The sequence below is a fragment of the Chironomus tepperi genome, unplaced genomic scaffold (genome assembly GCF_022539635.2).
Source record: "Chironomus tepperi strain 1889 unplaced genomic scaffold, CSIRO-AGI_Ctep_v1 contig_354, whole genome shotgun sequence".
Taxonomy (NCBI): Eukaryota; Metazoa; Arthropoda; class Insecta; order Diptera; family Chironomidae; genus Chironomus; species Chironomus tepperi.
The window spans coordinates 335,630-352,590 of NW_027226476.1; the positions used below are offsets into that span (position 1 = coordinate 335,630).

The 16,961-nt window shown below is 28.2% G+C and overlaps 1 protein-coding gene across 1 annotated transcript in view; it reads right to left on the minus strand.

The window, feature by feature from the left end:
* Positions 1-14,979, minus strand: part of Tmtc2 (Transmembrane O-mannosyltransferase targeting cadherins 2) — a 52,249-nt gene extending 37,270 nt beyond the window's left edge. Inside the window, exons 1-3 of the mRNA XM_070645429.1 lie at positions 13,987-14,979; positions 8,805-8,891; positions 2,316-2,874 (exon numbers count right to left, since the gene is read on the minus strand). Coding sequence (XP_070501530.1) covers positions 2,316-2,874; positions 8,805-8,891; positions 13,987-14,030 — 690 coding nt within the window. The 5' untranslated portion in view covers positions 14,031-14,979. The remainder of the gene's footprint in view (positions 1-2,315; positions 2,875-8,804; positions 8,892-13,986) is intronic.
* Between the last annotated feature and the right edge of the window lie 1,982 nt (positions 14,980-16,961).

Here is a 16,961-nt window from a genome sequence, read left to right on the forward strand (position 1 = left end):
GAAAAATAAAATTTTAGAAAAATAATCCACTCATTAAATTTTTCAACCGAATTTAATCTTTGATCTTTTCAAGAAAAAATTTCAAAAACAAAACTTTTAAAAACCTTTTTTTTAGAGTTTTAGGGTTCATATAATATCCTATTTTGTGGTAAAAATGTGGTTTTGATTTTATTTTATCTTGTTTGACAGTGGTTTCGTTAATTAACTATAAATTAAATATATTTTAAGATCAATTTATAAGTTTTATAAAAATTAAAAATTTTAACTGGTATATTTCATAAAAATAAATTAATTAAATGGAACAAACAACATCATATTCAAAAAAATCTCTTCCATCTTTAATAAAAAAATTTTCACTATTTTAGATAAAAAAAGTTCCTAAAGTTCTCGTTAAATATTTTTTAATGAGCATTAAACCCCAACCAAAAGCTCGAACATTTCCTTTCTACATTAAAGAAAAAAACTTTAAACTTTTTATAACAAATTTTCTCTTAAAGTAAAGCCGTACCCTTTTCACATGTAAAGTCTTTCATAATTTCCTAATTAAGGTGCTTATTCTCGAAACCAATTTACATCTAATTCGATCCATAAGGTAAAATCCTTACAACATACACACACATACCACATTATATAACCTACATTGCATCTTTTATTTCCTCATTTAGTTACGGAGAGAGAAAGGCGTATGAAATGAATGTATCGTAATAATAAAAAGAGGAAAAAAAGCAAATAGGCTACACACATAAGATTTTTCCTTTATACATTATATCCCTTACTGTTATGTGCTTGCTACATGCTTTGTTGATAGAATAATATTTGGATTTTTCAATGCTATGTATTTTCGAGCTTTAACGTCAACACAGTACAGCAATGTGTGTTTAAATATGAAAATGTGTCTCAATGTTTGCTTGTCTTGAAATTTATTTACATTTTCATCCTCATAGATTCTTTATAGAAACCTAAAAAGATATTATATTATATGTATGGAAAGAATGCTGGATATTAAATTTATTAAATTTTGAGAAATGAATTGTACGTTCACAAATGATTTGAAAAATTGTAATACTCTGAAATTTAAAGTTAGAAGAGCTTTCAAAATTGAGCCTTCTTAGTAACAGACTCGAAGAAATTGTCAAGTAGAGTACTTCAATTGGTTGCAACTTTATTGTCTGTTTGAGCATTGTGGCGGACAATACTTACACCTGACCCGTTCGGGTTAGTTTAAGTCATCTATCTACCATGCCAAAATCATCTCGTCATCACAATTTTCATTAAAAATGCTGAATAAATTTTTAATTGAATACCCAACTTTAAAAAACTTTCCACTAGCACAAAAAAACATAATTTTAAACTTTTTCTCGCCCGTTGTGAACTTTATAGCTTTCATGAAAATTCCATTATTCCAGCATTAATAACTACATTAAACTCAAAACACAAACGGAAATGCTAATATTAAATTCAAGGATGATGAAAAAAAAATCCTAGTCATCTACCATTTATGTACACAATATAGTCACCAACCAACGAAGAAACTCAATGACATGGCACGTTATCAAAAACAGAGAAAAAGTTAATAGTAGTACGATGCTTTTCAAAAAGCTATAAACACGTTATCTATTGCTCGAGGGTATAAACAGCACTAATATACATACATTATCTTATTGCAGCACTGAATTGTCGTACATATACTCAACGACAGTCTATATGTATACAATTCCATGTGTCGTTTCTTTTATATGACCAATGGAGTGAACCATAATATTATATACGAATAAGTATATGGGGATGTTGAAATGTATACACATATCGTCATAGCATTTTTGAAACCCTATTATCGCATCTAATGTCTCCATTTATACACACATTTGTATGTACATACACTGCATTTCATAGCCCACAATATCATCTTTTTGTCGGACATTCGTTTATGGAGATATTCATTTAATCGCATCTTTTTAGTAGCTTCTAAATTAAGTTTAAGTTGTTGTGCTTACTAAGTCAGATTGTCTGTATGAGCAACAACTTTTATCTGGGTAATTTAACAGAACGTCTTAGTCCATCATTCAAATATTACTTTTCCATTATCATATCTCAAAAAGTCTTTCTTATTCTACACACAAAGATATGTAGTAAATGGATGTTAGAGTACGTTAGTAACTGCTCAAAGGCAATGTAATGTATTTTGTTGATGAAATAAGACATTATATAATTTTATATTTATTCCAACTAAATTTGATTACCTCAAAAGAGAACCATCTTGCAATAATATCGAAATGAAGGAGTAAGGTATAAAAATTAATGAAATTTAAGCTTACCTTATCTTTTAAAAATGTATTAAATCCTTTCAGAATATCATAAATGATACAGATAACGAGAGCAGTGACTGCAGTTTCTTTGCACAGAACAGCAGCGGAAGCACTTAAAATTGCACCACATAATGCCATCCAGTGTCGCAAATAACATTTTTTACGCCATTGAACGTGCTTTATATATGATAATATAGTTAATATATAAAAATTGCACGCTATTAAATCGGCACGTCCAACAATCCCAGCAACTGCTTCCGTATGAATTGGATGTGCGGCATAAAGAAGTCCCGTTATGACTATACTAATGCCATTTGGTAATATATGTCTAGCTAACTTAACAACTAATCCGGTTGATAGACAGTGTAGAAGCACATTTATCAGATGATAGCCAAAGGGTTTGAGTCCACCAACAATATGATTTAATTTGTAGCTTAACACGCACAGGGGTCGATAAGATCCATGCGAGCCGGAATCAACAAGTGGCGTGCCCCAAAAGTCATTGAATAACAGCTGATACCACGGTTGACTTGCACCCGTCACATCAGGATTGCTCAGTATAGCTCGTCTATAAATTAAAAGAGAAAAAGGGAGAAAATCAGTGAATAAAAAGAAGGAATGATATGACAAAAAATATATTTTATGGAGTTGACTTGCTATCAGTCGCTATAAACGCAGTTTTACAAATTATAAAAATTTTTTTTTAAATTAAAAAATCTGTTTAGATTTTATACTCAAATAAATTCAAAATATTTCATTTAGGACAAATCTAACGCAAAGCATGTCATTTTGAATTTTATTCATCCATTCCTTTGTGGCTTTTATTTTATTTGATCAAATTACATTTAATAATACTCCTGATTGCTGATTGTGTGTCGTTTTGACCTTTCATCTTCTTCATTTTCATTTCCTCTGCTTATTGTTTTTGCATTGAATTGTTTGTATATAAACTTAACTATAGAACTTATTATTATATTGGGGGGAAAAATCAATAAACAATAAATTAAGAAAAATCGAAGGCAAACTCTTAATGTTAAAAAATTCATTGAGCCTCATTGAATATAATTAATTAAAGTTATTAATTAGGTGTTAAGATCAGCAAATAAACGATCAGATGTAGATTCTCATAAAATAAATTTCTTCTCGTTACTGACAAAACGACTGGCATGGAAAAAGAAGAGAAGAAAAGCAATTGGGAAATCCACAAGCATTAACTTTACGAAGCAAAAATTTTCTGCTTAATCCTCACATTAAGGCATTACGTTTGCAGAAATTATCATTCTTAGAACGAATGTGTATGAGGAAATGAATATAAAGCGAATTTCATCCCATATAAGCTAGAATTTTCTATTGGGAATTGTAACAAATTGAAAACAATTAAAGCAATTAATTAGTGAATAAATAAATTATTTACAAATATATCACTGTAAATAGAATGAGATTAAATAGAAAATTTCTACAATTTTTCTCTCTTTTGACATTTAAATCGAGTTTGAAAAAGAATTGAGAAAGTTTTAATGAAATTCTTTAAATATCAATTTTTCTTCTATGTTACTATTGTATAGTGAAAAATGGATATATTTTGTTATTCGGGTATTGTGAGTAGAAATTTCTTTAGTATTAGCACAGCCATTCTTTTCAAAATTCAATCATATTCAAGCATCGTTCGAGTTTCTATTCTTTGGAAATTGATGGTGTTTGCTGATATTTAATACGAATTTTTGCGATGTAGTTTGGGTGGATAGATTGTGTATTAGAGATATAAAACACTGAAGTGAGCGATACAGAGGATTTACAGCTAATTTTGAAACAACAATTTCAGAGTATGGTTTTCGAGTGATTTGGAAGACTTTTCTGCTATAAAATACTAGTCATGTTTTTCCTAGTAAAATAATAATCCAATTGGCTTCATAGAATCTTACAAAAGTTTTAGAAATTTTTGAAATCCAGTTTTCCAACTCTGTTTATTTCCTCAATAGCAGCCTTAAAATAAATTGAGTCTAGACACACTTTAAAGTCTTAGTATATAAAATACAGAATAACGACGAAGTCCTTCTACGATATATTTTACAATGTTCATAAAGTCTCAAGATGTTTTGGGATATACATATGCTTGATATTGAAATTTTTTATTCCTAGACATCTAGCAAACAGGATGTTTAAATAATAAACATTCAATATTTATTGAAAATGTCAAAATAATCAATATCCCTAATGATTGACTTGATGCCGTAAGCATTTTAATTTTTTGACTGTAAGAATATTTTGAAAGGTCAGAAAGCCCAACTCCAAATTACATAAAGTCTTAAATGACTTGAAATTTGAAAATGAAGCATAACATGCTTTACTGTAATTTTCAACATATTAATAATAATACAACATAATCATAAGGCACTTTAAATCCATCCAGCTTCATGTAACCCACAAAAATATCCAAAACCAAAGGAATTTATTCATGTTAGCCATCCCTTTTGTGGTTGCTCAATGAAATATCATCTTTTCTTCAAGTCAATTAGATGCTCATTTGTAACAATCTGACATAGAATGAATTTTTGAGCTGCTCAGCTTCTACTTCTGAATACTTTTAGTAATTTTTTATTCATCATAAAAATCTCAAACTTTTTTTTGTTAAAAAGCAGAACAACAAGAGGGAATATTGAGTCATAAAAAATTTCTCTTCCTTTTTTTGGTATTAAATATAAAAGGAACAAGAAGAATGGAGCATAATTTTTATGCATATGAAAACTCTTTTTCATCCATTTTTCATAAACAGTGTCAAACTAATTGCATAAAAGGCCTTGTTTTCATGAATAAACCTTATGCAGTAGCGAATAACTTTAGTGCCATTAAGCATTATCCGGAGAGAACAAAAGTTTGCATCACGTTTGGATAATAAACTTCAGCATTACTCGTATATCCGGCTGTACTTAAAATACTTTTTTTTTTAATTCTCACATTTTTGCTTTTCTTTGTTTTCATCAGGCATAGAAAAATCCACCGCCATTCATACAAATTTGATAATGCTAAATGGGAGAAAATAAGAGAAAAATGTAATGAATAGTCTTGTGTATTTTAGAACAGTTTGAATGAATAAACCACAACACAGTAGGAAATATTTTCATTTAATTCCTATAGAATAATGAGAAGAAAAGGGGAAAATTTAATTTCCATGTTCAGGATATTTAGATGGAATCTTCTGAAAAAATGAGGAAATTTGGGTATAATTTCAAAAATCTATCTGAGTTAGTACTGAAAAGTAATATTTTATCCTTAAAGTTTGCTTAATCCAAAGCATACAAAAAGTAGTAAAATTGAAATGAAACAGACAGCTTAAGTTATTACGAATTAAATGATAGTGAATAATATTAAAGTCACTTAATGATCGACGCATATGTTTTATTGAACAAAAATTACAAAATCCACAGCTGATATATAAAACGGCAATTCCAACGAATCCCTCGCAAACAAGCCATTTTCTAGGATGAATATTTTCAATTTAAATCCAGAAAAATTTCCTCTCCCTCATTCTTTGTTGTTTATCCAAGACCGTAAAATATGTCTAGCAAATATTCAACTACCCTAAGCAAATTTTTGTATATTAAGCAAGTGAAACTCATTTCATTCTTCTACAAATATATTTAAAATTATAGTTCCATAAAGATTACAATTTTTACTGTTAAAATTATTGATTATTTGTATTAAATACTTAAAATAATTAAATTAAAGTATAAATGTTCCAGAACTAAATGGACAGACACTTAACTTAAATGCTCTCACCAAAATAAATTTTTGAGATGTCATATTAATTGTTTGTGTGACATGAAAAATAATTTTCTTTGGAGAACTTCCTTGACGCAATGCCTTCTATTTTTATCACCAATATAATTCAGTTCATTTATCTGACTGTCATTCTGCTTTTTAAGCCCTGTCTCCTTTCACTAAACACTAAATTCCCTTAAGAAAACTTTTTACAGAGAAAATAAAAATCTTCTCATCATGCTTGATATGGTTTTGTTCTAGTTGAGATATATAAATACACAATGAGCTTATTCATGCTATATACGCGTGTCGGAGCGACAAAAACCAAGAACAACGAGAAGCAAGAACGAAAAGAAAAGTGAGAAAAAAAAATAAATTCATTTTAACTATAAAGCCTGTCTCACTTGTTTGTTTTATTTGCTTTCATTATTGTGCAAATGATAGACGGAAAATAAATTAATGACACAAAAGCTCCTTTAACTTTTCGACACCGCTAACTACCGAGGTCGAAGGATGATTATATTCAGTGAGTGGTTGACACTATAGAAAGAATTGTGAATTTAGTGACAATTACTGTTTTCGGATGTACATATATATAAGTTGGGCATGTTGAAATCATTATTACATCATTCTGTCATTCCACATTTTAAGGCTCGCCCTTTTTCGGTAATATATTCCTACCATGCTTCATGGGGTATTATTCTAGTCTCATATAGCCAACCATATTTTAGTTAAGTCAAAAAGACATGTCATGGAAACAATCATCTTCACACCTCCCCTAAAATTTTCACACAGAAAATGATGAAAAATGTAAAAGTGCGAAAAGTGTTTCGTGCTAATGCAGCGATTAAATTATCATAAATAATTGTCCTGTGGAACAGCAAAAAAATGAAAAAAAAAGTTCAAGCATAAAGACACAGGAGCAAGAAAGATAACAATGTTGTTGTCACGGATGAAAATGACATGCTCATAAAAAACAATTTTCACTATTTTGTTTAACACTAAAATAATAAACATTATCTACTTTTATGTTATTTTTAAAATTCGGGTGTGAGATAAACAGAAATAGTTGTAGGCAATTTGATTTCATGCATGTGCAGTTCATGAATTTATTTTATACAATTTTTCAAATTTTATCATTTCTAACTTTTGTGTCAAAATTTATGTTAACATGAGTTGTTTCTGTGTGTCTATTGAAATACTTTTGTGGATGTCTATTTTGTAACATTTTGAGATGAAATAATACATTTGTCATCTCTTCGAGCAGATACTATACATTTGAGTTTATAATGCTTTTGTGGGGAATTATTATTCGACTTAACTTGTCATTTATCATTTTCGTCTCTATTTCCTAATGGAAATTTCCATGAATTTTCACTGTAGTGAAGTTGTTTTGGAAAATATTTCTGAGAACTTTTCAGTTCAAATATTTTGTAATGATAATTTCTCATCTGTGGTATGAACTACTATGGCGACATGACAAATATGCCAATTTTACTCTTTGAAGCTTGCTTTTGAAATTTTATACCACAAACTTAGAAGCAAATTTCTTTGTGAACAAAGTCCACTAAATTATTAAAACCATTACTAAGCAATTATTTCCAAAATCACTTTATAATCACTTGAAAAATCATGTCGGAAAATTGAAAAAGTTCTCATAATTTTCTCAAGAATCTTAACCTATTGTTATTAATATTGACCCCTCTTCTTTTTATATCCCAACCCTTCTCGATTGATTTATTGACATTTTATTTGAATAAGTTATGAAATTTTTTAATTAACGTTTATCCTTTATCAATAGACTCTTTTATTTAATTCAAGTGATTCCTTTTCCTTTGAATTCAATATCATGTTTATAGAAGATTTGCACTTTATTTTAATAAAGAACGATAAGAATGAAAAAGAAAAGCTAATCAACCCTTAAAATAACCCACTTAATCTTCTCTTTTCTCTTTAGCTTTTAATATATAATATACCATAACGGCCAGCTTCTACAAATTGAATATCATCAAATACCTGACACGCTTTGTGATATTTGACATCATGTATATATGCTCATAAATTTTAGAAAATGTGTATAGAAGATAAGTCATTTTGATTGACTGATTATGCTTAAATGAGTTGTATAGTCAAGATAATTTTGTAGCTTTGATTTTTTTCTTTTAAATCCATAAATTTTTGTATTTTATTACCTAAATATTTAAATCTGAATGGTAAATATAGATAAAGAAAATGCGCTTTAACTGCTTGTAACATTCTGTTACATCCCTAATATCAGTTCCATCGAATAACACACCTTCTGATTCATTCATTCTTTTACTATGGATGAATGGAATTAAGCATTCTTTTTACCTTATTTTCGCTTCTTTATTGGAATGAAAAAAATAAAAATTGAAATAAAACATTCTATAATACGATACGATAGCGTGACCAAATAAATAATTGGTGACGTTTTTTGTCTACCGTGTTTTCATTATTAAATGCTATTAGACTTAATCGTCGTTATTAGGGAATGGACAATGAAATGAAACAGCAAATGAATTGAATTGGAGAATTTTTAATTTAATTGGATGATTTTTAATTTCAAAATTCGATTTCAATGTAATATAATGAATGGATAGGCTGTCTAGCCATCATGAACAATTGACAGTTGACACAATCAGCAATTTTCAGTGGAGATGATTTAAATTAAATTGAATTTTCAGTTATAGTCTCCCAAAAATAAATGTTTCAACTCACCTATCGTCATAGACGAAACCAGCCTTCAATGTATTGAGATATAGCACGAATGCAAGTATACAGCAGCATAAATTTACATAATCCATTCTGGAAATATAGAAAAGAAATAAAATTATGGCATCTCCTTGTTGGATATGATGTATACAAACAATTATAAGAGATGAAAAAAGTTTATTTTTTATGTAAATCTCCCGAAGTATTTTATGAAAATTATGATGATGATGATGATAAGTATAAAAATTTGCTCTCTCTTACTCAATATGAAATATATATGGAAGAATTTATGTTCATGTTATTTTATATTCACCGTTAGAAAATTGAGGAATCAGTATTTACCGAAAAGCAAGCAAACAAGAGTTTCTCTCTTATTGAAGGAAAATTTCTTAAAATGCAAATTGATATTGATATAAGAGTTATGGACTTATGCAAATTGCAGAGGGAGAATCATACTGCTTTTTGTTTGAACTTTAGTATTTACATCAAAACTCAAATTGCAAAATGCTGTTCTCTTCAGCTTCATTGCTTGTTTACATAATCGTCTTTATCTTAATATTTTATGCATGTTCTTCGTCATTTAAATTTCTGAATTTCATTTCTAACAGCTCACTAATCGATTTCATATTAAATATCATTCTAATGTTGCTTATATAACGACAGATAATGGTTTTAGTATGTTAAATTTTGAATTTTATTTAACATTTCTTAAGAATTTCAATAGATATTGATTGTTAAGTCATGAACAATTTAGAGTACTTTCAGTAAAAAAAATATAGCTATTATAGTGTTCAAAATATTAATTTATCAATTTTCAACGCTAATTACATAATGAGTAATTGGAAAGTAATGATCTAAAAATACATATCCAATATGTATACAACCACTACACTTTATAACGAATCAATCAATATCGATCATTACTATTTGGTTACATTGTTATAAGCTTTTTACTGTCGTCTATTAAACAATATTTAATGAAAAAATAATACACTTTAGTAAATAAACTGTTGAGGTGAGTCAGGAACAGTTGATTTGAACTCACATAACGACGACGATTTGTTAACATAATTAAAGATAGGATATAAAGATTTAGATACAATTTTTTTTTAAAATTGGATTCAGCGTTGACCTGGTACCAAGTTTACAAATCGCTATCACAAAGACATACTGTTGACTTTGTTTACCATCTAGAATAGTCTATATTCAATTGTCTGCAGATTCTGAAAAGCCTTAAAAATAAATTTCAACAAATATTAACTTTCACGTCAAACAGAAGCTCTTCCATAAACAAAAATCTAGAATTTCATTTCGAAGAATATTAAAAATAGCAAAAGCTTTCAACCCAAACTTTGATGACATTTAACAAAAGAATTTTTCATCATGCAAAATATCATGACATAAAAAATCAACGAATAAAAAAGAATTATGTACATGTAATGAGTAATATCCCATAACTATAAATTACTGTATATACAGTGTGAATATAAAAATATCCGTGAAAAAACACATTAATCGATTTTACATATGCTGAGCACACAGTCAATGTCGCTGGGCGAACACAAAAGGGAAATTAGAGTTACATAAAAATGTTTAGTGCCCCCGTACCCAAAAAAATGTGGATATAAATGCATTCTAATAAAAATTAATGATGTAAATGTCTTTTCCGTTTGAAATGAAAGAGCAATTTTATTCATAAAAAAAATAACAGAACAGAACACAAAAATACATTTGTTAATTAAAATGATACAATCATTATGGAATTTTTCATTCGATAAATGGGCCCCGTACACCCACTGTACAACAATAAAACAATTTTTTTTTTTTCAGTTTCTGTTTCGTCTATGCTATTTGTTTTACTTATTTATGGAAGTTAATAAATTTGATTCCATTATTTTTATCACGTAAATATTTTATTATGTTACTGATACAATTACGATTTGTACTAAGGAACGGAGTGAGCTAGCGAATATTTTTTTAAATGCTTTTCGCCGAAAAAAAGAAGAAGTTCATTTCCATTAAATGTTAATTTCTTTTTATGCATAAAAATAAAGGAGTGCAAAAAATTATACAGTATAAATTATTCGTTACACAAAAAGCTTTCAAAGCACTTAGAACTAATTAAAAGATTGTTCAAATAAATTTTTCTTTTTATGTTTGCACATTCAATGTACATAAAATGTATGATGAAAAATGAGTATACTTTTTTCTCTTCCTTGCTTACTCTATTTCTATCAACATTTGTCACACTGTCGACTACAGCGTGATCATCAACAAATTCATCGTCATTGATTTACTTTCAAGGAAGATGAAAATGCCATGGAAAAAATAAAATTCAATCAAAGTAATTGCTTTTATAGATTGAAGTGAGCTTTTGCTGTGATTTAAGTATTTATTGAATTTTTGGAATATTGTTTGTATTAAGAAGGTCTATTTGTTGTAATTGTGGTTGGGTGTAAATGAAATTACGACCTCTAAATGGATTTAATTATTCACAGTGTTGTCTATTCTTTAAACTTCAAAAACAGACTGTACTTTTCTATGAAAAGGAGTTTTCGCAATAAATATTTATCAATTCTAATGTTAGACACAACAATTCACATTCGTAAATTGTTAAAAGTAAATTTTTCATTTCCTACAACAAAACACCTCCATTGAGTAAAAATGAGCATTCGAATTCCAAGCAGAACACTTTCTTGTCTTCCTGTTCATACATTAATATTCGCTCACTTTCATGCGAATGACAGCAATAGCAATTTGGGTTTGAAAAATGATGAAAAGACGTGCAGCCTTTCAGACATCAGCTTATAAATGACATCGTCATCCATTCACATCGATATTGGTTGAGTTTTTTTTTATTATAAGTTGAAGAAATATTAAATTAGATTTCAATTTAATTTTATTTTCACAAATTTTTCTTTATCAACACCCCAGAATCTTGGCCCACAAGAACATGTAGTGTACAACAATAATAAAAAAAGAGCTGAGAGGAAAGAAAAAAAGTTTTGGGCTTATATGTTAGCACTTGTATTGTGGAAAAAAAGATTTTTATTGCCAACTAGTTTTTTTTTTCTCTTTTTTTAAAAAAAATGCTGGAAAATTCACACTTCCTATTTGTGAAAGTTTTTACAATTGAATTAAACCCTATACACCATCAAAACTTACCAAGAATTTTTGTTAAAGTTTTTTTTTTCTTGAAGGATATACTACTTAAAGATATGAAAAAGTGTCTTTGTTAAGTTTATGACTTTATGTCAGATGTTCCAAAAACTTTTCTTTCTCCATCGCCTTTAAAAAGGTAGTAAAGTGAAACTTAACATCACAAGACAGCATTTTAAGAAAATTTATTTAATATTCTTTCAACTAGAAATAATAGCATTAAAATATGCAAAGTGATAGTTTAAATAAAAAGTTCATGATCCCTGAAATTATGTGAGTTTATTTAGGACTTTTTTAGATTTTTAAAAAAATAAAATTATCCATATTAGAAAAATTAGCAAAATTCGACCAAAATTAAATGAACAATAAGCTTTGAGACTTTTTCTGTATCAGGTTTTATCAAATTCACCTAATACGACTCTATTTTATAGTCATACCAATCTAGGGTCACTATTTTTCCCCAATATTTAACGACAATTTTCACTTTGTGAATAGCATATAAAACTCTTATAATAAGATTGAAAGTAAATTCATTTAGCTTAGTAAAATGCACACAAAATGGTCTAAATATTGTTTTACATATTTAATACCAAACTTTTTCTTCGCTTTTTCTTAACAAGACACATTTAAACTCTTAGTTTCAAGTTTTTGAACTTTAGAAAGAAACTTTAAAGCTTACACATTTCTCACAGATCTACTCCTTTTTTATAAATGGATCTTTAATCTTCTGAAATGAGTCCATATGTATCGCATAACACGCAAACTATTGTAGTGCAAAAATGAGATTACAAGAAGGGAAGAAATATGAGCATTCATATAGGACAGCTTTTATCCTTCTTTGCAATTTACAATGGAATGGAATCTGTGTGTGTATATGTTGTTGAAACAAAATATGAAAATTTTCCATCCACATCCAACTATTAATAATAAAAGGACTGAAAAATACGAGTCATTTGAAAAAAGAAACTTTTTCTTTACGCATGTTGCCTTTAATGTCTTTTTGGATATCAAAGAAACTTCTTGTTGAAAGACATAACATGAACGTATATGTGACAGTATAAGACATTTTTAGCCATACTTTTTGCCATATTTATATTTAAGCTGGCTTCATTTTGTCTAACCAATTTTGAAATTATGGATAAAATTTAACTAAATTGAGCATCATTGATTGTTATGACATATCCAAGTAAAGAAAAAATCAAAATATATGAAATTTAATCAACATACAAACAGAATTGAACACAAAAGAACATGGAATCTAAAGATACAGTTCAGGCATCAATTTATTCTTGATTTACTCTAATTGTCACGTATTCATTTTCCAGTTGATTGAACTAAAATTAAACAAAATCATCTGTCGACTAATTTTATTAACTCGGTTATTATTACTTTGATATAAATGTACAGGATGATTAGATACTGAATCATATATGAAGAAAAAAAATGTCCTTTCAACAAAATTAAAAGAAGTACTTCTAAGAATAAATTAGAACAAATTTTGCAATTTTTTCCATATCGAAATATCTTTCACACAACAAAAATCAATCGTCAGATAACTCATTTTGATGAGGATGCAAAAATATTTTAAAACAGAATATTTCATTACAGACTACAATTTTTTTGCAGAAACTGCGCTTTTAATGTCAACTCGAATATTATTTTTCCATCCTATCTTTTCTTTATTTAGTATTTTTCCTACCATCTTTCCTGCTTTTATAGTAAATGCTCAAATATAGCGCTATTCGTAAACTGTATATATATACATAAGATTAAATTTTGCGTAAATATCATAAAGCGATTTCCATAAATTTGAGCGCTACATTTTTTCTACATCAATTCGCTTTCTTTTGCTATTTTTTTCATCAACCCAATTTCATAACATGAGCACAGAAGCACAGCAGATAGAATGAGTAACAACGAGAGAAAAAGAGAGCTGGAGCTTGTAAAAAATATTTCACATTGATGACAAAAATATCATTTTATTTTTATATTGGTCGTAGAGGAGCAAAAATTCCACGATATAATTTACCTCAATTTTTCCCGTGGTTGTACAATTTTACGAGCGTTTTTCATTGTTGCAAAAATGTTAAAACTTTCATCACTTATGAGTTGGGTAGTATGCTATGTGTATGTATGTGTTAAAGCAATAGAAGGAGGAATTGTAAAAAATTATTTTATGTATGTTTCTTTTTTGAAAACCGTATTAGGGATGAATATCACCAATATCTTTCGTTATTCTAGTGTGAAAATGCTGTTAGTCCACGATATTATCGTAAAAACTAATCTCCTTGCTACTGCACTTTTCTTTTTTCATAATAATAATTTTTAATCTTCTATCTCTGTCGTCTATGCTATGAAATCTTTATTTTTTTCTTCTTTTTTTCTTATTCACTGCCACTCGTAAATGTTTGTGTCACACGCTCATAACTCTTTTCATGAACATTTAATTACTTTTATCAATTTCTCTCTTATTCCATTTTGCAACACATAAACATATCTTCACTATCTTTATTCACATTTATTTCTGGCTCAGCTCCTTCATTTATTTCCTCTTTTCTCTTTTTCCGTTCTTTTAATGCTATTATTTTTTAGATTCTTGCCTTGGAATTTAATTAACAAAATTGATTTTTTTTTGTTATGCCATTTTCACATTGTCTTTTTTTTTTGTTCCGTCGCGCAATGTCTCAAAGCTATAAAAACTGAAAAATATTCCTTGTCTTTTTCAGTTTTTTTGCATGAAAAATGGTTTGGAGAAGATTTAGACGAATATTTTCATTTTCTATAGATATTCTTATACATTATCAAACTCTACACAGTTTAGCATATTTTTATGCCTTATTTTGACAATAAATTCACAATATTATTATTCCATTTGCCTCAATTTTCTCATCAAATTAAAAAAGTCCTTTCTCTTCTAATTTTTTCTCTTCACAATTTCAATTTTCCTAAATATATATGTCTATATATATATATAGTTTAATATTAACGCGCGCACTAACAAGTTTGTTTCATTGTTATCACAACGAAATATGTTCACTTACTAACCAATGCAACAATAAGTGCTGTTGATTGACACCGAATAAAAAACTGGAAGGATTTCCATGGAAAATTTGTCGACAATCGACACAGGATAAGAAAAAAGAATTTTTTATGTATACAGCATGAAACTTCCAGTCCGATAGAATAATTCCATTGCGCATTTAAATGCAATATGAAGTTTTTGATTTAGCAAAAGGCCAATTCTATGGATTATAAAAAAATATAAATAAAAGGGGAACGGATTATGTGATGTTGTGAAAGGAAATTGTCGAGATAAGGAAGAGGGTGAAAAAAAATTTCCAAGGGAAATAGAAATTTTGTTTGAATATAATTTCATTTTATGTTTTTTCGTTTAAATGGGGAATAATTTTTGAGATGGACAAATTGTGATACAATGTTCTTCTTCTTCTGCTTCTGTTATTTGCAATTTGTTAAATATATTGTACGATGAATCATGTTATGGATGACTCATATGACATGCTGTTATTTTATTTGAATTTAAATTTGTGTAACTTTGTTATTTCTTCTTTTTTTTCGAAACATTTAATCCTGTTTGATTGGGGTTGAAAATTGCTTTTAGATGTTTGATGAATCATTATGCTTAAATTTAGGAAAATTTCATATTCTACTTTAACAGACAATTCTGTTTTGGAATCATTTTTTTCTTTAGAATAATGATAAAAATCTATTTTTGTAATTGTATGTCTTCTGCATTACACGTGTAATCAATATACACAATAAGTTGATGTATTTTTATCCATTTCTATAGTTTCTACTATTGTTAATAAACTTATTGTTTTTCATACAATTTACTTACCGAAATGACATGTTTGGATCTAAAAATAAAGCTTTTAGTACGTCTGAAAGGTCAGTTCATACAAAATTCGACTCGACTTCGAGCTCTGGTTTTAATCGTTTGATAAAAATAAAGTGAACAAGACTCTTTTATGCATACTCCTACACCGAAAAATCCTGAAAGTTTTCGGCTGAATCATTTTGGTTGTGTTTCAATAAATAGAACTGTTGATTACTGATGTGCGAAGGATGTAAGGTGATTAAATTTTGTGATTTGTATCTAATGAGAGTAACAGAGTGGAAGTATACATATGGTTACAGCAAGAACAATTAGCAAATTGGCTTGAAGTAAAATCAAGAACATGACCAGCATGTGTCTTTTTGGATCAAAAAAAAAATCAGAAATAACCATAAATCAATTTAAATTAAAGAGATATCCTCAAAAGTCATCGATTGAGTATTAAATGAGTTAACCCAATCATTGAAAGTCCACAATCGATCCCATTTTAAACGAGATAGGAGCTTCAATGCTCAATGTTACTTTACTTCCGATCAGAACGCAAATGAACTACCTTTAGGGAATGTTAGAGTTCATGTCACATCCACTGGGATCTTTATATTCAAATTCTTTTCTCACTGAATAAAAATTCAAAAAAAATACAGTTGCAAAATAAAATAAAGTAGAATGAAATAGGATAGATCTATTGGCACAAAATGGTACATATACATATACATTTTTTATTGGAAACTTCACTACCTCAAGAGACACATAAATTGCTTTTTTCAAACCATGTCACAGCATGATATAAAAAATTACAATATGTTTTGTTCTTACGAATATACTGAAATCATAAAATTTACGCAAACAAATTTTCGTACATAGTCTCTGTGCTTTACATTTTTCTGTTTTATTTTTATTTTTTTATTCTTTCTTTTCATTTTTTTTATATTTTTTTATTTATTTAATATCATCCCCAACTGCGAAAGAAAAGGCAAAAATGACACTATGCTTGCATGATTCTAATACAATTTATAAATATGTATTGAGGTGATGTTTTTATTTTGGAATTTGTTCCTTATTGACTTCATCGTGTGATTTCGCCGTTTTATATTACTTTTTATATTTATCGTGTTTTGACACCTCTCGATGTCAAATTGTTTTGTTTCTCT